The sequence below is a fragment of the Moschus berezovskii genome, chromosome 7 (assembly GCF_049115385.1).
Source record: "Moschus berezovskii isolate FMDL1 chromosome 7, NW_MosBer_1.0, whole genome shotgun sequence".
In the NCBI taxonomy this organism is placed as follows: Eukaryota; Metazoa; Chordata; class Mammalia; order Artiodactyla; family Moschidae; genus Moschus; species Moschus berezovskii.
In genome coordinates, this window is record NC_142466.1 from 107,193,731 (window position 1) to 107,216,479 (window position 22,749).

Here is a 22,749-nt window from a genome sequence, read left to right on the forward strand (position 1 = left end):
GGTGGCTGCACATCTGATTTTGGGTTTTTGCAACTTTGACTCCCATTTCCCTGGCATGCTTCTTAATAGCCCCTTTCATCCTCCAAAACCTCCCAGTTTGGAGGCTAAATTATATAGTCACTTGAGCCTTTGAGTTCATGACAAGCTCTGGTGTCAGTTGACCTGCTCTGTTTTACAATTAACCTCACCAGGAAGTGGTATAATCATTATTTACAAGAGGAATAGTAAGGGTTAGAGTTAACGCAAAATAAATACAGTGAGTTCTAGGCTTTTAACAGTTGCCTGACAATTAGGACATTAAAAAGGTAAAAAAATCTATCATTTTAGACTGCGGGATTATTTAGACAATTACTGAAAAACCTGTCATATGCGGGCACTATGCTAGCTACTAAGAATATAAAGATCACAAATAGCCCTGCCCACCAGTGGCATATAATCTAGTGAGGGCAGGGAAAGGTCAAAATCAAGCAATTAAACAGATAGCAAAGTATAGTGGATAGGCAGGTAATTTGAGCATGGGTCGCTATGAGGACATTTTTGTCACCAATTAAATCAACAACATTTGTTACTGTCTTCCATGATAAGGAACCATCTCTTGTTATTTCACTTTAACTTCAATTGTATTTATTTACAGCCCATTCTTTCTAAATAGTTACTGCGAATTTAGTGGTTTAGCTTCATAGAGATTTAAATAAATATTCTTCTGAACTTCTGCATTATATTTTCTCTACATTCTGCAAAACAAAGCAAATGACATGAAGAAGGCTGACAAATGAGTTAACTCAGATGCTCTTATTTGTCATGCAACCCTGAGAGGTGTCTCTGAGGTAGACATAGGTTGAGCATTGAGACCACCATTCAAGGGACCATCTTGAGGAATTCGTGAGAAACCCTGATACCCTTTTGTTTTACTGCCACCTCTGAATCTGAGTCACACTCATCAGTGTTCTCTAGGATTCATGGAGTCCATTCACCAAGAAAACCAACTATGACAGGATGCCTACCTGTATGACAGCGGGACCCTGTCCAGCCAGGTGAGCAGTCACATTGATAAGGGGCCACACAGCGACCACCGTTCAGACAGGGAAGAATGCAGATAGCTAGAAAGGAAATCAAAAAGGACTGGATCAAAACCCACACACTCAGATATGATAGAGTGTTCGAAAGATATTTTCAGGAGGAGTAAAACCTTAGATGACCCACTAGATAACCTTCCCGTATATGATGTGTTTATTAATCAGTATTACTGGGAAAACACAATCCAGAAAGTCAATCTGGACCCTTAGCCTTGTGTAACGACTCCAACGCCAAATGCACTCTGTCCGAGAGGACACACCGAAATCAATGCCTGCTAAGTGCTTTACTTTCTCTTCACAGAATAAGCAGAATGTTTTTCATTCATTATCGTTTCAAATTTCCATTACAAATTACATAAAATGCTCTAAGAGCGTTTGGCTGCCTTGAGGTTCTCTTCTTGCCTGTAATTAAATGTGAAAATAGCAGTCAAATAAGCTCTTCTGTGGGTTGGTGTGTTCAACACTTTAGTAGCTGCCACCCTTTATTTCCTTGGAGCTGAGGCCTAATGGTGACTGAATCTGGCCTCTCTGACATTCTCCATGGCAATCATTTCTCCCACTAGAAATCACTGAGCTCTGTAAAGAGGTGTTATCTGTTTAAAAGAAGTGCGATTGTTTACTGACTTGGTATTCAAAGCATGGTTCTCAAGACCAAAACATTGGCATTACATAGGACTTAGTTGGAAATACAGAATCTCAGGTCTTGTCTTGGATCTACCAAATCAGAGCCTGCACTGCCCTCTCCCAGGTTGTCTGTAAGCACAGGGAAGCCTGAAAGCCCTGATCTAACACACTACAGGTACATGCGCAGCGAAATAAGCCAGGCCTGTCATGATCCTTGGCCTTCTAGCAGGTCACATGTGGGAGCCCTAAGTAGGAAGGTAGGACTGGGGAGAAGAAGAAGGAAAAATTCTCTTCTTTCTGAATCACTGTGAGAACACTTGCTTTGGTGAGCTATTAGCAGCCTAAACTGATTTCCACTGTATATTTTCCTTTCTGGATTAGTTGAAATACTTACACTTTAAAAAGTTTCAGAATTTCTAATAAAATGTCTGGCCTTAGGAAAAACTGATATAGACCAATGGCCATCATATTAATGACTCAATGTGATTAATATACTCCCAATAATTTTATCCATGTGTATATACTTTTAAAGATTTTGAAACAAAGTATAGTTTAGACATTAAAAAAATTAAAGCCACTTTTTCACTTTCTCCTGGAAACTCAAATTTAAATGTATTTTTTCCTGAGGACTGAAATTCTGTGTTAAAGTATCAAGCATTGTGTAGCTACTGGAGTACCAATTTATTTTTTTTTTTAATTGGAAAGAGCTACCCTTAATGAATGATGGACTCCCTTTCTTACCTGCAAAGTACAATTTTATGCAATGCCATGAATTCATACTGACTGCAGCAAGAAGCAGCACAAGATATCCTTGAGATAAAGGGAGACCAAGGTTGGGAAACCCTTTATTATAAGCTCCTTCCCAAAAAAGTTCTTGGAAATCTGTGCCAGTAGGCAGGTGGAGATGGCCTTAGATGGATCTTGATAACTGTATTTTCAAGGTCTGTAATATTCTAGATCTTCTGCAACTAAATGACATATGTAGATCAGCTCTCAGCCCTCTGTCTGGTCTATTATGGGATTTAAGCAGGAAAATTCCTGCCACTAGTAAGGCCAGTTCCTAGTAACGCCCCTAAGTTGGCAGCTTCCAGGCAAACCATCAGAACTCAAAGTAAAATCTTAGGACACAACTTGTAAGATATGAGGACAGACTCACGCTCTTCACAGAGGCGACCCATCCAGCCATCTGGACAGGAACATGCATTTGGGCGTTGGCAGATCCCTCCATTCTGACAAGGGAATCGACAGACAGCTGGAAAACAAGCAGGATGGGTCATAAATCTAGGGAATTCGGGAAGGCAAGGCTGGGTGTCAGAAAATAGGATTGATCATTTACATTTCAGAGTATTTCCTTGAATCAAGTTTTAAGGAAGAGAAACGAAACCCAGTTTCAAGATTTGGTTGGGGATGAACATGAGGGGCTCAGGAGGGACACAAAAAAGTTTGGGTAGTTCTGAGATTATAACTATCAAACGTTTTAGTAGTATGGGGATTCAGGGCAAAAGAGAACAAATTGGTTTATATAAAAGATTGTCTCCGTTTATCTGGACCAGGGGAAATGCCTTTCTAGGAGATTTGAAAATTTCCTTAAAGGAAGCCTTTGATGGCTAATAGCTCTCTGGTGCTGCCAGTGTTCCCCATTCTCTTAAAGAAGTGAAGACACAAACAAGTAAACAGACACACGACTCTCATTTGACTTCTGACTTTAAGTGACATGAGCTATTTCTTGAGGCGGTAGCTCCTCAGCACCCCTCTCAACAGGAGTTTGCATGTTTTCTTACAACCTATGAGCTAACAGACACAAGAAAAGATGCTCATTATCACTAGTTGTTAGAAAAATGCTAATCAAAACTACAATGAGGTATCACATTGGTCAGAATGACCATCATCCAAAAGTCTAAAATAATAAATGCTGGAGAGGGAGTGGAGAAAAGGAAACCCTCCTATCTTGCTGGTAGGAATGTAAATGGACCCAGCCACAATAGAGAACAATGTGGAAGCTCCTTAAAAGATTTAAAAATTTACTATATTAGTCACGATAGGATCCCATATGGGGCCTCATTCCTTATGGGGCACAGGGATCTGCCAAGGATGGTTGGTTAGAACTGGTATCCGTATTGAAACACCTGAGTGTCCAGGAAGTTGACCTCATGACCCAATCATGACACAGCTCTGCCTAGCGACTGAAGAACACTCCCAAGATCCGGAGAGAAGACTTGCTTAAGGAGCCATGATTGACTCAGGAAGGGGCCAGGTACTGGGCCAAAGGTCTATGTGCAAGCTTTCAAAACTCCAACTTGTAAAGTTAAGGAAAGTACCACACATAAGATAAGAGAAAACGGAAAGCCAAGGAAAGATAAAATAGCATGCCTACTAGTTGTTGGCCATATCAGACTTCCATATACATTTTCCTACAGCTTCACTAATAACTAACCATTCAAATATCTCCTTACCTCTGCAGACAGGAGGTGATGTCCAGGTTCCATTCTCTAGGCAAACACTCCTCAGGGAACCCTCCAACATGTATCCACTGTAACAGGAGTAGGTGATCATGTCCCCATACTGATAATGTACGCCTCGGGAAATTGCATTTTCTACGTGTGTTGGTGGACCACATGAGATTTCTATAGGAAAATAAACAAACAAAAAATAAGCTTGTGATACTAACCCAGCCAGTGGAGAGGAGAGAGCATAGTCTCACCTCTAGGACTTAAAGAAGAAAGATAAAATTCACAAAGGTAACCTTTTTAACTACATTCAATCTAAAAGACACCAGAAACTAAAAGCATCACCTGCTGCTCTCTAGAAAAATTAGATGTACAAGATCAAAGGTTTTGCCTTCGGATTCATATGTTGAAGCAGAGGTATTTTATACTTAAGGCACGAAGTCTTGTCTTCTTATACCTTACCAAAGAGATACAAGAATTTCAATGCAGGATGCTTAGCTTATCAGATAAGAAGAGAAGTGGCATGCGTATTATTTACAGCCTATCACTTTAAAGACCACGATTTGCAAGAATACAGATTTCATCACGGCTGTTTTATCAGTGCCTAGAACAGTACCTGGAGCAACGGGCTCTCAATAAATATTTGAAAAATGAGTAAAGGAATGAATATTGTCTCGAACCTAAAGATAACTCCATTTACACAGCTTGACGGGGTTTATGAAATTCAAGCTTTCACATTAGTTTCCCTCTTTTCAAGACTATAAGCAGTGACCCTCTTCTTTTGGAATATGTAAGACTGAAGGATAATCCTCTCTTTTAAAAGCGCATGCTTTGAATATTTAAATAAAAATGTTTATAACTAATTTTGCTTTGAGAATTTTATGGGGATAAATTAGATAACTAGAGTTGTTCTGCAGTGCCTCTTACAACAAGGGCTGAATTGGAGCCAGGATTCTCATCAGTTTCCAGTTTGTACAATGCTAACTTTTGGATGAATTTTCATCAACTGGCTTTTAAAAGGCCACTTTCTGGCCATAATACCATTTATAAACTTGCCAGAGGCCATGATCAATTTTTCTGGTTCTTCTAAATTTTATTTTCCTTCTAAGGTAGTTAAAAACATTAATTCAATCAGTCACATATCAAATAAACATGTATTCATGCCTTACTGTGTACAAGAAACTGGAAAGAAATAAATGAAGAAAATGCTGTACCTTTGCTCAAACAAATGGGTGAAGACAGACAAAGAATACAGTCATATAATTTAAAAACAGCAGTATTAGAGGCCTGGTTACCATACAGCAGAAAATTGAGGTCAGTGTAACTAATTATGCTGAGGGGATTGTCAGTGACAGTGGTCTTTGGACTAGGCTGTAAAACTTGAGTGAATCAGAGGACTACGGCTTCCAGGTTAGAGGAACAGTAGATACAGAGATAAGTGAGCTGCTGCGTTGGTTTACTGAAGTGGTTATCAAAGCAGAGATGTCAGGCCACGTACGTGGGAATCAGCTTGGATTCTTATTAAAAATGCAGACTTCTGGGCTTCTGGCTCATGAGTCTGTATCTTACATACTCTCCCCAGGAGATTCTCATGCGCACTGAATTTTAATCACTGATTTGTAGTGATAAATAGCAGGATGAGGCGAAAAGGATGAGGAAGGTGGCTAATTCGGTCTCAGGAAGGATATTTGTTCTAAGCCACAGACCTCCTGTCTAATAGAAAATGCAAAAGAGGGACTGAGGATAACAAACAACTGTGGAAACTGTCTCCTCTCCTAGGCAACCCCTGATCTTCTCAAGAATATTGAGGGGTAATTAAGCATGCCCTGAAAGGACATTTGTAATAAAGGCATGTCCCTCCTTGCTGTTGCTTCCGGTGCTCTGAGTAGTAAGTCTCTGGGAGCCAAGACCAACGTGAGGATATGCGGGTAGAATCAGGCCACTTGGCTCACTTTACTTCAGGCTAATGGCTTTAAAGTAGCCTAGACAGTCTGGCTTATACATATTTAGTTCTTCTCACTTAACTGGGGGTAGATTTCAAAAGGATTTGGGACCCAAATACCCACCTAAAAGTATGATAAACACTTTCCTGGAGTAAAATCAAAATTCTCATGCTGCAGTAGGCTGTTGGTGGAAAATTCAGGGGTTTGGGGTTATTTTATGCTTTCTATCAGGAGAAAGCAAATCACAAATATATATCAATTCAATTATTTTTTTAAAACAGACCAATAAGATAGGAATTTCTGGTGCTATTTACAGATGAGAACTCCAAAATTAAAGAAGTTAGGGCACCAGCATAAGTTGAGGATTAGGACATTTTGAGGATAGAATTCAAACCCAGGAGGGTAGGATACTGGGCAGAAAAGATGCATTACGTGTGTTAAGAAGTATCAAGAGTACTTAAAAAAATAAACAAAATAATGCCATTATTATTAATAATATTATTAATAAATAATGAAATAATGCCATTCGCAGCAACCTGTGATTACCATACTAAGTTAAGTCAGACAAAGACAAATATCATATGATATCGCTTATATGTAGAATCTAAAAAAACGGTGTTCAGTTCAGTTGCTCAGTCGTGTCCGACTCTTTGCAACCCCAAGAACCACAGCACACCAGGCCTCCCTGTCCATCACCAACTCCCGGAGTCCACCCAAACCCATGTCCGTCGAGTCGATGATGCCATCCAACCATCACATCCTCTGTCGTCCCCTTCTCCTCCTGCCCTCAATCCCTCCCAGCATCAGGGTCTTTTCCAATGAGTCAGCTCTTCGCATCAGGTGGCCAAAGTATTGGAATTTCAGCCTCAACATCAGTCCTTCCAATGAACACCCAGGACTGATATTCTTTAGAATGGACTGGTTGGATCTCCTTGCAGTCCAAGGGACTCTCAAGAGTCTTCTCCAGCACCACAGTTCAAAAGCATCAATTCTTCAGCACTCAGCTTTCTTCACAGTCCAACTCTCACATCCATATATGACCACGGGAAAAACCATAGCCTTGACTAGATGGACCTTTGTTGGCAAAGTAATGTCTCTGCTTTTTAATATATTATCAAGGTTGGTCATAACTTTCCTTCCAAGGAGTAAGCGTTTTTTAATTTCATGGCTGCAATCACCATCTGCAGTGATTTTGGAGCCCAGAAAAACAAAGTCAGCCACTGTTTCCACTGTTTCCCCATCTATCTGCCATGAAGTGATGGGACCGGATGCCATGATCTTAAAAAAAAGATGTAAATGAACTTATTCACAAAACAGAAACAGACTCACAGACACAGAAAACAATTTTACAGTCACTAAAGGGAAAGGAGTTGTTGTTCGGTTGCTAGTTGAGTCTAACTCTTTGCAATCCCATGGACTGTAACACAACAGGTTTCCCTGTCCTTTACTATCTCCTGGCATTTGCTCAAACTCATGTCCATTGATTGGTGATGCCATCCAACCATCTTATCCTCTGTCACCCTCTTCTCCTCCTGCCTTCAATCTTCCCCAGCATCAGTGTCTTCTCTAATAAGTTGGCTCTTCGCATCAGGTGGCCAATGTATTGAGCTTCAGCATCAGTCCTTCCAATGAATATTCAGGACGGATTTCCTTTGAATTGATTGATTTGATCTCCTTGCTGTCCAAGGGAATCTCAAGAGTCTTATTCAACACCATACTTTGAAAGCATCAATTCTTTGGCGCTCAGCTTTCTTTATAGTCCAACTCTCACATCCATACATGACTATTGGGAAAGCTATAGTTTTGACTATATGGACCTTTGCTGACAAAGTGATATCTCTGCTTTTTCATATGCTATCTAGGTTTGTCATAGCTTTTCTTCTAAGGAGCAAGTGTCTTTTAATTTCATGGCTGCAGTTACTGTCCTCAGTGATTTTGGAGCCCAAGAAGATAAAATTTGCCTCTGTTTCCATTTTTTCTCCATTTGCAATGAAGTGATGGGAACAGATGCCAAGATCTTAGTTTTTTGAATGTTGAGTTTTAAGTCAGCTTTTTCAATCTCCTCTTTCACCATCACCAACAAGCTCTTTAATTGCTCACTTTCTGCTATTAGAGTGGTATCATCTGCATATCTGAGGTTGTTGATAGTTCTCCTGGCAATCCTGATTCCAGCTTATGATTCATCCATCGCAACATTTCACATGATGTACTCTGTATATAAATAAGCAGGGTGACAGAAAACAGCATTGACATACTCATTTTCCAATTTTGAACTAGTTCGTGTTCCATGTCCAGTTCTAACTGTTGCTTCTTGACCTGTACACAAGGTTTCTCAGGAGGTAAGTAAGGTGGTCTTCAATAATTCTCATCTCTTTAATAATTTTCCACAGTTTGTTGTGATCCACACAGTCAAAGGCTTCAATGTAGTCAATGAAGCAGATGTTTTTCTGGAATTCTCTTGCTTTTTGTATGATCCAGCAAACACTGGCAATTTGATCTCTGGTTCCTCTGCCTTTTCTAAATCCAGCTTGTACATCTGGAAGTTCTTAATTCACATACTGCTGAAGCCTAGCTTAAGGATTTTGAAAATTACCTTGCTAGCATGTGAGATGAGTGCAACTGTGTAGTAGTTTGAACATTCTTGGGCATTGCCTTTATTTGGGATTGGAATGAAAACTGACCTTTTCCAGTTCTGTGGCCACTGATGAGTTTTCCAAATTGGCTGACATATTGAGTGCAGTACTTTAACAGCATTGTCTTTTAGGATTTTAAACAGCTCAGCTGGAATTTCATTATCTCCACTAGCTTTGTTCATAGTAATGCTTCCTAAGGCCCACTTGACTTCACACTCCAGGATGTCTGGCTCTAGGTGAATGACCACACCACTGTGGTTATCCAGGTCAAGACAAGGTTAATCAAGGTTATCCAAGTCATTAAGGGAAAGGAGGGGGAGGGATAAATTAGGAGTTTTGGACTAACAGATACACAGAAATATAAATATATATATAAAATAGCATAGGGAACTGCATTCAATATTTTGTAATAACTTATAATGGAAAAGAATTTGAAAAAGATTAAATACATATATGTGTAACTGAATCACTTTGCTGTTCACCTGAAACTAACAACACTATAAATCTAGTATATGTCAGTAAAAGAAAAAATAAAACAGCAAATGCTTATGCATATTAAAATATTAAAAAAACACAAAGACATGTCAAGAGTTGTCACAAGGCTGCAAGAGATGCTGCCAGACTGTTACGTATCAACACGGTGCTAGCCCACAGGTTCTCCAGTTGGGTTTTTAGGACCAGCAGTATTGCCATCAGCAATACCTGGGAAACTGCTAAAAATGCAAATTCTCAGGCCTCACTCCAGACCTACTGAGTCAGACACTCTAGGGTGGGCCCTGTTTGTACCGTGCCTGCTAGGTGGTTCTGATATCTGCTCAAGTTGGAGAACTACTGTGAAATAAATTTTCTATTCCAAAACCCATTAATGGATAGTTTAGAGACTCGACAATTTGGAGAAAAATACATATTTTAGCTTTAACATGCTGCCTATCCCTAGAAAAGTGTGATTTGAAAATCTATTCAGTGAATCCTGGTCAGGCAGGTTTTAGCCTAGTTCTGGTAAGTTTCTCTTTATGTTTGGATTTCAAATTAAATAAAAAAAAAATTTAAATAGCAACACAGAAGTTGATGACCATAATAAGACAGAGATCTAAATATCTACATGTCAGTGACTTGACTGAAAACAACCTCAGGAAGATGGGAAAACTTCCTCCCCCACAAGGTAAATTCACTGGCTCCCCTGCGTCCACTCACTTTCACATTTGGCGCCTGTCTGCGTCCACGTCTCGTCAGGGTTGCAGGTGATAATGCTCTGGCCCCGGAGCAGGAAGCCTTCCCTACACTTGATAGACACGTTTTGATCGACATAGAACTCCTTTTCAGAAAGCACAGCATTCTCAGGGATCACAAATGGGACAGGGCATGGATTTGCTGTTAAAAAGAAAAGAAAATGCTTACTGATATTTTCTCCCCTTTTTTTAGTTTGTTGCTTTGAAGGCAGCGTATGAACTCTGCCAGAGTTGAGTTCCCAGTGATGATACTATGAGGCTTCAACATACAGAGCTTCAAACATTAAATAGACTTATGTTGCATCCCCATGAAATTATTTGTCAGGATAAAATAGGTAAGATCTGAAAACATCAAGATATTCAACCACTAATGCATGGCCCTAAAATTCTAATATGGCAAATTAAATGCTTGTTCACAACTGCGGCCCTTCGCCAGTGAAACCAAAGCTGTGCTAGAAACCAAGAGTTAGTCGCTCAGTTGTGCCCAACTCTTTGCAACCCCATGGACTGCAGCCCACCAGGCTCCTCTGTCCATGAGATTTTCCAGGCAAGGATACTGGAGTGGGTTGCCATTTCCTTCTCCAAGGAGTATATCAAACATCCCCTTCATATTTGAAGACAAGAACGTGGGATGAACGCTTCCTACTGTCCCTGTACTTTCTTTTACTGAACATCCTTCAGAAGGATGAGCCAGAGAAAAGTCAGACATTTCTCAGAGAGCTGAATATAACTTTAGACCCACACTACTCTATCAGAGTGTCAGAGCTTAAATTATAGAGTTTCCCAGGCTTTTTGGTAAAAATGGACTCATTTTTCTATGGGTTTGAAGGAAAAACAGGAAGTGTCGCTTTTAGTGTAAGAGTGTGATGCACCTATCAACTGATTTCAAGCAATTTCAGTTTTTCTAATTTTCAATGGGTACAAACGAAGTCTTTGTGTGTAAGAAAGGGTGTCATGAATTCCAAAGGTTTGATTAATGTGTTGTAATACTTCAAACAATAGCTAGAGTTTTCTCAATTTATACCTTGTTTGGGAATATTGTTTTCATTCCAATGGCTGTAGTTAATTATCTTCATATACTTTATTTATGTTTACTTTATTATATTAATATTGAACATTAAATATATTTTCTTTCATCACTTCTATCACATGTAATTCATTATACATTTATGTCAAATTTTTTTAATTAAGTTGCATTTTCTGTGTGTTTTGGAATTGTACTCATCCAAGGAATCTTATGAAAGCTGATTCTCAGACAGGATATTTTATATAATACAGTTGATTTTTAAAACACCTCATATTATTTGGCTTGGATATACACAGATTTCTTTCTCTGGGCCAATTTCACTTATCCATGGAGTTTCTACTATGTTTTAGACATCCGGGGAAACTAAATCTGATTTAAGCCCCTCCTACGGTCAACACACACGTTTGCAGAGAGGAACAGGGTGGCTCCAAGTCCCATTTTCTGTGCAGGAAGCCTCGGGCGCCCCTTCAAGGCTATAGCCTCTGTTGCAGGAATACATCACGCTGGGCCCAGCGGTACTGTTTTCAACTTCAGCTTTCCCATTCAGAAACTCAAGTGGAGCTTCACACATGATCTCTAAGAGGAAAAAGCAAAGCCTCATCTTAAATGATTCTCCTAACCCTCTTCTTTATACAAGGAATTTATATCACTTATTCGATAATTTAGAAAGAAAAAACACAGAGAATAACAGGATTCACATAGAGTGTTCTATTACTATCTTGCATTCCAGAGATGGAAGCTATACAAGCCATTATCATTGTAGTTTGAATTAAACCTGCTGCAAAATGGAAACAATCCCCTCACCAGCCCCAGAAAGAAAGAAAGAAACTGACATAGCTCAGTCATGTCAGACTCTTTGCGACCCCATGGACTGTAGCCTACCAGGCTTCTCCATCCATGGGATTTTCCAGGCAAGAGTACTGGAGTGGGTTGCCATTTCCTTCTCCAGGGAATCTTCCCGACCAGGGATCGAACCCAGGTCTCCCGCATTGCAGGCAGACACTTTACCCTCTGAGCCACCAGGAAAGCCCCCACCATAGCAGTTTCCTATTTCAGACACGAATCCGTTTCATTCCCCTCTCCCCTCCTCTGTACATACATTCACTTTTGATTATGTACTGTTTGATCATGAACAACTGAAACAAAAAAAATGCTATTATCTGGAATGCCCACTGATGTGAATACTGAGATGTTACTCAGTGTTTATGTATGTCTTTCTGTATGCACACACACTCCCTTTTAGAGCTACAAAGTCATACTCTCCACTGAATTTTAGCCATATAATATTGCTTAAAAGACTTAAGATTCCTATTGCCCACAAAATCAGCTCATTAATCTACATGCGAAACAAAGTGAACAAAACTCAGGTACCCCAAGTCCTACAGTTAGCTTCCACTAACTTCATTTCTGATACTGGGCAGGTCACATCCCTTCTCCCAGTCCATTCTTTCTCACTGGTTAACCGAAGCGGGTAGACTGGATTATCCAAGAAGTCTCTTCTGGTTTGAAAATTTGATGACTCCTCCAGAATTATTTAGAGAAAAAAAATTTTAAACTTGCCATTTGATTGGTTTGTAACTACTGCATTTAAATACATTGCTTTTTGGCAGAGGAATCATATGAGCCATATCCTAGGAACTGAGTCACCTGAATTCACCCACGTCTTGCTAAATAAACTTGGCTGTTCTCAAACAATGAATTAGTGCAAAATTCCACCAAAAATGTGAATATTCATTTGTTGGACAGATGTGTCAACGTTAAGAAAATGTCAGTTTTACCCACTATCATTACCAAGGAAACAGCTCTAAGTCTTCTAAATTATCATTATTTTGGGGGAAACCCACAGAAAGAAGGCAAGTAAACTCAATAATTAACTAGTTTTGAAACAAAATGTTTGCCATTCCAGAATCAGCAGTCTTCTGTTCTGTTCCAATCTAATCATTAATCTCAACCACAGTTTTTCACTGTTTTATTGTTTTGGTGTCTGTGAGCAAAAGCCCGTAAAAGGTTTTCATACAGTTCATGGAGTCAAAATTTGTTTTTAATTACAGGAACAACTTGCAAAGAAAATGTGGCCACGTTATTCTTCTGTGTCCTTAGTATCATTTTGGGACTAAGAGTCATTTGACTTACTTCTGCATGTTGCCACCCCTCCGCTCCACTGTCCAGTCTCCTGACATACCCGTTCTCTGGTCCCCTGTGAATCAATAAAAACAAGTCACTGACAAGATGACACCTCTATAATGAAAAAATACGAGAATGCAGAGTCACCTCAGCTGTGAATTTGAAATTCTTGGCATTGGGATGCTAAATGAGTTCATTATATAATACAGTTTAAGAAGTAGGTTTAGACTTTCAAAAGTGTTTTCATCAAATTATCTCAAAATCCATATTCTGGCTGACCAGAGTAATTCAGGTACAGACACTGTTTCACTTTCTGCTTAAATGACAACTAGCTATAACCAGTAGCGAAGACTGATGTAGCATGTGTCTGAAATGTCTGAGAGGTATATTTGCTGAGGATTTTTAAAAATATTTTGAATTGAGTTTATTTTTCAGTATCTGAGAGGTACAGCAAAGAAGTGAATTTGTTTATATTTACCCTTGGACACTGAACTAGGTCAAGATATCTTATTGATATCAGGATTGACTTTTTTGACAATGTAACTTACCCATTATATATAAACTTACCCTATTAAGGGCCCAAGCAAGTACAATTTTAAATATTTTAAGCAAAAATCTTTCTAAAAATTTATTTCCCTGCTTTCTGAAATAAGAGCAAAAATAATATAAACTTATTTGAAAAATCATTTATAGTTGTTATCCTCAATGGACTTTTGATATATTTCCCCATATTCCACAGCCCTTTGGTGTGGGATGGGGGTGGGGGAGAGGGGAGGGGGAGGATATCAGCTATTTACCCTCAGAGTTACTATATGCTGAGCTAGGCTAAGATTTGAAATTTTGAATTTGAAAGTCGCTCAGTCGTGTCCGACTCTTTGCGACCCCGTAGACTATACAGTCCATGGAATTCTCCTGGCCAGAATACTGGAGTGGGTAGCCTTTCCCTTCTCCAGGGGATCTTCCCAATCCAGGGATCGAACCCAGGTCTCCTGCATTGCACGCAGATTCTTTACCAGCTGAGCCACAAGGCTAAGATTACGGGGTTTTTATTTCTGGATACGATTCTTATGCGTCCTCTTTTTTTGTGGTTTATCTTTTCTTGTAATCACAACTGTTTCTAATGATAACCTTTTCCTATGTTTTAAATTCCTAATTTGCTATGGAACAATTAATAAGATAAATAAAATTCTGTAACATTATGGGTTCTAAGTAGTGTGTTAAGGGGCTTGGCTTTAAGTATATGAACTGCAGCACAGGGATTTTGTGTGATGGTTTTTCAGTCCTCAGAGCTCCTTGGATACACATTCTCGGAGCTGGTTCTAAATTAGCAATATGTCTGAAAAGGAGCTATCCCCTCTCCTTTGATTTTTATCTGCTCAACTCTTGTCTTTCATCCTCAATCCTCTACTACTCAAAGGTATTTTCTTTGAGTTTACTGACAAAGCTTCACATACAAAAACTCCACTGATATCTATGGAAGGATACTCACCTGACTTTCCAAAAAATAACTGAACCAAAAAAAATAAATGTTTGAAAGAATATATATTATTTTCTTCTTATTGAAAAAAGTAATATGTGTTGATTATTGAAGGCTTAGAAAATATGAAAGAGAAGTAAAAAGTTTTCTAGAATTCTTCATCCAGAGATAAACCCTGTTAATATTTGCTGTACTTTTCCTGTGTTTATATACCTATACATGCAAAGGAAAATATACATTCTAGTTTGTGAACTATTTATTAATTTTGAGGAAGTATATGACAAGCTATTGAAGTCAGCTCCCTATTTGGGTATTCCAGAGTGGACTACACTCAAGTAGTTAATTTAAGCCAACAGTATTTTTCTCACTAATTTTTTTCCTTCTTTAATATTTTGCATAATAAATATTCTGTTTCAATCATGTCAATTTTTGTTCCAATAAAATTCTATTTTCTGTAGCTATTGCTGTAAAAAGTTGCAAATTTTACTATTTATCATTTTATGATTTATTATTTACTTTCCCTTCTCTCTTTTTTCTCTCTCTATTCCTATACATATTTTGTTTTTGATGATAAAGCTGGAGTTTTAGATCCAGATTAGCACCAAGTTACTATTTTTGACATAATATATCTGCTTAATCAACAATTAACTTCGATAGCTATATTAATTTTTAGCATCATCATAGAAACCACTTTACTGCTCATTAACAGCAATTTTAGAACATGATTATCCCATTTTTGTGTTCTTTATTTTGATTTATTCCTCAGTTGCCTGTAGGGATTTATATTTTGAGACAATCGCATGTGTAGTGACATTTGGGGGATTTAGATGTCTCAAAAAGGTTGGTAATCCTTATATAAAAGTGATAACATTTACAGAGTAGAAAAACTGACCAAGATTTACATTAGTTGTCTTAACTGCTTTGTCTGACTTTGGTAATCATATGAATACTAGGAGTAATGACAATTACTACCCTCTATTGAGCTCAGACATATAAAGTGTAGTGCTTGCCACTTTATTTTATCACTAATCCTTGCGGTAACTTTGGTTACTGCAAGGTTATGTGGTGGTTATCACATACTGCAGACAGGATGAAACAGAGGCTCAGAGAGGTTCCCCAGCATCTCTACAACCAGAAAAAGCAGAAAGCCTGCAACAGAGGTCTGCTGGGACTAAGTCCCTATTCTTTCCCAGCCACTGACACTTGGTACTAGGGGAACTTGTTAAGAAATGCAAAAATTCAAAAGTTCTTTTTATGGTAAGGCTTTCCCCCTAATGGTATGTTTTTCCATTTAGACGCATAATGTCTGACTCCATTATTATTATTATTTGACATCAGTAGCCATGCTGATGAAAACCTAAATCCATTAATTCATAGGAGTTGCAAATTCTGAGATTTGAATTCTATCATTATTGACTGGAGTTCATCCACTATTTGGTTATCTAGTCATTCAGTTGGGGGTTCTCTGGTGGCTCAGCTGGTAAAGAATTTGCCTGCAATGCAGGAGACCTGGGTTTGATCCGTGGGTTGGGAAGATCCCCTGGAGAAGGGAAAGGCTACCCACTCTAGTATTCTGGCCTGGAGAATTCCAGGGACTGTATAGTTCATGGGGTCTCAAAGAGTCATTCAGTTAGCCTTGAAAAGATACTTTTCCTCCTTTTGTTGTACTTTCAAAATATTGAATTTGCTCATGGGAATCCCCTAAAAGTTACCAAATAATCTTTTAGTATCATTATGAGTCTGTCATTCATGGCGTATTTGATGTGTCCATTAAAGTTATTACCCTTACTGACACTAAAAAGGTTTAATCTTGGCCATCTTGGGAGCCTTATCTAATTGGCTCCTGAGGTCTTTTTTTAAAACTTTATTATTTTTGGCTGTGCTGGATCTTTGTTGCTGCATGGACTTTTCTCTAGTTGCGCTGGGCGGGGGTTACTCTCTAGTTGGGGTGCACAGGCTTCTCTTGTTGCAGAGCATGGACTCTGGAGTGAGAGTTTCACCAGATGCAGCTCCTGGTCTCCAGAGCAAAGGCTCAATAGGTGTGGCACACAGGCTTAGTTGCCTTCCCGGCATGTTGGGTCATCCTGTCCCTGGGATTGAACCCATGTCTCCTGCGTTGGCAGGTGGATTCTTTACCTCTGAGCCACCAGGGAACTCTGTCTCCTGAGTTTTCTTTTTTAATTTAATATATTGCCTTTGATAGATTCCCTCCTATCTCATATGATAAAGATTTTCTAGGCTAATCTTTTACATACCATGTTCCAGACCTGAATTTGATTATTTCTGTAAATAACTGGACATAAATATTTAGAGACAGTCTTTCAGGTGCTTCAAACATATAGCTTGGAATAATAACAATTGCTACAACATCTCTTTCAATTTTGTGGTTACCGCTGGGATATTTCCAAAAATTTTAAGGTAAATTATCCACTTCCTCAAATTTAATGACCCATCAGTTTGCTTTAGATTTTACACCACTTTTCTTCTTAACAAAACGCAAGGTTAGTACTCTCACATGAAGAACTGAGTTTCAAAAACAGAAAAGCTCTCCAACTGCCATCAACCATTACATTATCATCCTTTTCTCCCCTAAAAAAGAATCTTTTGAGGAAATAAAACAAGATCCACATAAGCCTAGTTTCATCTTTCATGGACCTTGCTTATGAAAATTCTCTGATTCTATGGTCAGCAGGAAAATAATGGAACACACCATACACATTTAACAAATCTTTGGCAATGAACACTTCTCAAAACCTACATTTAATACCATTATAAAAACAAAAACAGGGAATATAGCTTCCTGAAAAATCAAAGGGCAATATTATACAATATTAAAAAGGCCTCTTATATTTCAAGTTTGATGATGTGATCATGTTTTGATGGCAGCATTCCCACCAGAGTAAATTGGTGCTGCTAATAGGAAACCAGGCAGGCATGATTTTGAGACCCATCATTTGGTTAAAACAGCTCTGATGATTTTTTTTTTCAGGCTATAACTACCTTGAGGGAACCTGGCATCTCAAAAAAAACCCTCCAACGTATTTGAGCCCATGTCTTGAGGAAATTCTAGTTGTGCATACTTAAATCCCTGTAGACACTGCCCCATGGTGACAGATTATGCAAAATATGGTTAACAGGAGGCCAAAACATAGGTTTAAGTGACCAACTAAAGTAATAATATCAGTCTTGGGGCGGGTATGTAAACTCCATTTTTTTCATGGCTTTGTTTTTTTAATCTGAAACTTATTCTGCTTTTTAAAATTATAAGTCACTTCAAATACTTCCAAGAAAAGGTTAAGCTATAAGGCAACAATGTATAAAAAAGTGTAAAAAAATCTTTTAGGACCCAAATCAGTGAGATAAAATGGTGTAATACTAAAAATATTCCTAAGTATATTGGAAAAACAAATTAATTCTAGTTAAACAATTTGTTTGCTTACCTCTAATTCATAGCCAGTTTCACAGTGATAAGTAATTGTGCTTTCAAAGTTGTATTCACTGCCAAACACAAATCCATGTTCTGGACTTTCAGGTTTCCCACAAGAAATTGGACTGCAGGATTCATCAGAAAATGGGGGCTCCCAGGTGCCGTCAAGCTAAATAACAAATTATAAATTACACTTAGGAATTAGTGTACATGAATGAAGACGTCTGCAAATACTGCTCATATAACAGGAAAATCCTCAAATGATAGTCAAAGGACCTAGAACTTGCTGCTACTACTGCTACTCATTATCTTTGACCTTAAACACACATTAATTATCAGATGGTCATCAGTAAACAATATTAGACATTTCTGAAACTCAAAAAACAAGCATTTTCTTCCTAATAAAATCCTTTAAAAATAATCAATAACACCAAGTACGTCTTCATTATGATGAGAACTGTATGGTAGATACAAATATTCCATGACTTAATACACCCTTATATTTTACATAATTCTACATTTTAATCTAAAGCTGATAAGAAATAGACACGTTTAGGCATACCGCCCAAAGTTTAAAAAGATGGCTTCCTTTTCTCCATGTCAACATGAATACTTGAAAACATTCTATGACATATTGTGAGCAAGTCACAAAATTAAAAAAAAACAAAACAACACACACAGAGACATTACTTTGCCAACAAAGGTCTGTGGAGTCAAAGCTATGGTTTTACCAGTAGTCATTTATGGATGTGAAAGCTGGACCATAAAGAAAGCTGAGCACCGAAGAACTGATGCTTTCAAACTGTGGTGCTGGAGAGGCCCTTGGACTGGAAGGAGATCAAACCAGTCAATCCTAAAGGATATCAACCCTGAATATTCATTGGAAGGACTGATGCTGAAGCTCCAATACTTTGGCCACCTGATGCAAAGAGCCAACTCATTGGAAAAGATCCTGATGCTGGGAAAAACTGAGGGCAGGAGAAGAAGGGGGTGATAGAAGATGAGATGGTTGGATGGCATCATTGGCTCAATGGACATGAGTTTGAGCAAACTGTGGGAGATAGTGAAGGGCAGGGAAGCCTAGTGTGCTGCAGTCCATGGAGTCGTAGAGCTGGACATGACTAAGTGACTGACACACACACATATTTACTTTATTCCCCCACCACCACAATTAGTATTAACATTTTCCAGTCTTCTTTTGGGGTGTACAAAGAGGTGCACACAGATGTTTCCCTTGAAGACAGTTATTCTCTTGCTAATTTATATGGTTTTCTTTGAGGAAATAGCATATGAGTTGAATAGCAATCGAAACAGGACTTGAGACTAAACCCTTTATTCTACAGATGAGCCCAGAGTAATTTTATATATATTAACATACACCTGTCACATAATTAACCATTCCCCTAATGTAGGAAATATACATTATATCTAATTTTCAATGCTGTAAATAATGCTTCAATAAATATATGTCTTGCACAGATTATTCTAGGTATTACCATTAATTTTTAAAAGCTACACAGTATTATTTTCTTTTGATGTATCTGGAGTTTATTTTAGCATATATTAACTTTTCCCCTACTGGGAAAAATTGTCATGATTCCTTTATTAGGATCTGCTTTTGACAATTTCTTCCATTTCATTCATTTCTCCATCTAAAAAATTTCACACTAATGCCTCTGACTCTTTGCAACCCCGTGGACTAAAGCACACCAGACGTCCCTATCTTTCACTATCTCCTGGAGTTTGCTCAAATTCATGTCCATTGAGTCAGTGATGCCATCTAATCATCTCACCCTCTGTCATTCCCTTTTCCTCCTGCCCTCAATCTTTCTCAGCATCAGTGTCTTTTCCAATGAGTCGGCTCTTTGCATCAGGTGGCCAAAGTATTGGAGCTTCAGCTTCAGCATGAGTCCTTCCAATGAATATTCAGGGTTGATTTCCTTAAAGATTGACTGGTTTGATCTCATTGCAGTCCAAGGGACCCTCAAGAGTCTTCTCCAGCACCACAATTCAAAAGCATCAATTCTTTGGTGCTCAACCTTATTTATGGTCCAACTCTCACATCCATACATGACTACTGAAAACACGGTAGCTTTGACTATACAGATCTTTGTCAGCAAGATGTCTCTGCTTTTGAATATGCTGTCTAGGTTTGTCATAGCTTTTCTTCCCTGGAGCAAGTGTCTAATTTCAGGGCTGCAGTCATCTGATAATCTCTAATTAGACTGGATTAGGAATGTCATGCTGATAGAAGCTAAGCAATTCTAAGTAACTTTATAAAGTGACATAAGCAGAGGCAGAATTTGACTCCAATTTGTTTCTTTTGCCTCTGCTCTTCTACTACAACCAGAAACATATGTGGTAACAATCAGGGCTCATTTCTATGCACAGACTGTCTATGTGTAAAGCATTCACATGGTTAATCTGTCATGAATCATTTGTTATAGATATCTGAACATTTTATCTATCTTTGGTACTTTTCATGTACCCTTGGCACTTTCTTATTTTTAAAAATGAGAATATTGGAAATAAATATATGTTTTTATATTTCTATGAATTAACTCCTCAAATTCTTTGACAGGATTGGAAACTTGAGGCATTTTCTCTTTTCAGGATAGCAAGATACTCCCTGTGTGGATATATCTATATCTATATCCACACGCTTATACACACACTTACTTATACACTTACACATATATCCATAAGCACACACACAGCATAAGACACACTTACATATATATCCACACTCACACACACTCACATATAGTATAATATATATATAGATGAGTTACACCCTACATGTTCTAATTAAGAAAATCTTACCTGACATGTTGATGTATTAACTCCCTCATAGGTATACCCTTCTGCACATGACACAGACACTTGCTTATTCACACTGAAATCATCTCCATGAACAAGTATATGTGTTACATTTGTTGGTAGAGGACATTTTTTAGGACTGCAAGAAATTATCTCAGGGAACCAACGACCGTCTTTCTGACAGGTGAATGTGTCTATATCTGTATCCATCATATAACCTTCTAGACACCTGCAATAGAAAAGAAAAGCAAGTGCCTTAAATGGAGTGCAATGTAGTTGGTAACTTGTTCTTGGATTCAAGAAGTTGCTACAAAGCCCAGCAGACATTTTATATGATATATTAAAATGGACTCAAATGTCAGGGAGATGGTGTTGCCTTGCAAAAACACCAGGATAACAACGATAATCAGATCAATCCTCAGTTATGCACATTAAAGAGGAGCCACGTCTAAACTTGCCTTCAATTTTGTTGACATGATTTACCTTTGCTCTGGATAATACCATTATTGAATTCATTTTTATTCTGAAAATACCCAACAGTTCAAGAAATTCTAGACAAGGTTCAAAATAAGCTCAGATACTAGTAAGAATATAGCACAATTAGTATTTACTGGGAATCTATTTTGTTCCAAGCACTGTTCTAAGTCCTCTACACAGTGTGTGTCTTTTAATCTTGTTTAGATTAAACATCTTGTTTAGATCTTGGACTGCAAGGAGATCTAACCAGTCCATTCTAAAGGAGATCAATCCTGGGTGTTCATTGGAAGGACTGATGCTAAAGCTGAAACTCCAATACTTTGGCCACCTCATGTGACGAGTTGACTCACTGGAAAAGACTCTGATGCTGGGAAGGATTGGGGGCAGGAAGAGAAGGGGACGACAGAGAATGAGATGGCTGGATGGCATCACCGACTTGATGGACATGAGTTTGAGTGAACTCTGGGAGTTGGTGATGGACAGGGAGGCCTGGCGTGCTGGAACTCATGGGGTCGCAAAGAGTCAGACACGACTGAGCGACTGAACTGAACTGAACTGATCATGTAACAGTAGTATTGGTGTTCAAACTCAAGTCAATCTGACTCTAAACTCTCAATGATTTTGAAAATTTTGCATTTTTTTCATTCAACAAATGTTTACAGAATATTTATTAAATTCCACTCACTGTTCCAATTGCTCTACAGATATTAAATCATTTTTGTGTCAACTCTATGAATAGGTATGATTATTTTTATTTCCGTTTTATAGGTGAAGAAACTGATGCTAGAGAGATTAAATAACTTCCCCAGGAAGCAGCAGAGCTGAGATTCTTGCCTAGGGAATCTGGCTCTAGAGGCCCTGCTTTTACCACTATACTGAAACCATTTAATTAATATTTATTGGGTGGGTATATTTTCAAAATTTCACAAGCCATCAGGCTAGGTAACAGTCACAGGTTTGCAAACTTGGAATGATCGGTTTACTAACAAGTGAAGATCTGAAGATAGTCAACACACAAGGAATAACAAACGGGAGAGTCTAAGGAAGCAGGTGGTATTGTGATTTCTCAAGCTATCTGACACACGAACAACCAAAGAGAAAACTGCAAATGCACTTCAAAAGTAGGAATAATTTTTGTTTTTCTTCTTGGTGCATAACCCACTATTCCTTAGCTTTCATTTCACTGACAGTCTTCCCTTGGGTCTGTTTCTTACTGCAAGTAAGAGAAAATGAAGGACTAAAATGTCTACAACAGACAGGCTTAAGAAGAGTTATTATTCATAAAACTTAAGAAGCCAATATGTGAAGAATAATCCCTAATTCCTTCAGAGACACCAATACAATCTAAATTGATTTAGAGGGCTGAGATATATTTGCACATTACAGGCATTTATTCCAATAAAAATCTAAATTATAAATTCATTCCATATTTTCTCATCTTTTTT

General features: G+C 38.3%; 1 protein-coding gene across 1 annotated transcript in view; it reads right to left on the reverse strand.

Annotated features, from left to right (window-relative positions):
* Positions 1 to 22,749, reverse strand: part of SVEP1 (sushi, von Willebrand factor type A, EGF and pentraxin domain containing 1) — a 204,172-nt gene that overhangs the window by 7,363 nt on the left and 174,060 nt on the right. The window contains exons 39-46 of the mRNA XM_055427567.2: positions 20,831 to 21,056; positions 18,021 to 18,176; positions 13,113 to 13,176; positions 11,382 to 11,555; positions 9,918 to 10,094; positions 4,154 to 4,324; positions 2,857 to 2,952; positions 1,005 to 1,100 (exon numbers count right to left, since the gene is read on the reverse strand). Of these exons, the coding sequence (XP_055283542.2) occupies positions 1,005 to 1,100; positions 2,857 to 2,952; positions 4,154 to 4,324; positions 9,918 to 10,094; positions 11,382 to 11,555; positions 13,113 to 13,176; positions 18,021 to 18,176; positions 20,831 to 21,056 (1,160 nt within the window). The remainder of the gene's footprint in view (positions 1 to 1,004; positions 1,101 to 2,856; positions 2,953 to 4,153; positions 4,325 to 9,917; positions 10,095 to 11,381; positions 11,556 to 13,112; positions 13,177 to 18,020; positions 18,177 to 20,830; positions 21,057 to 22,749) is intronic.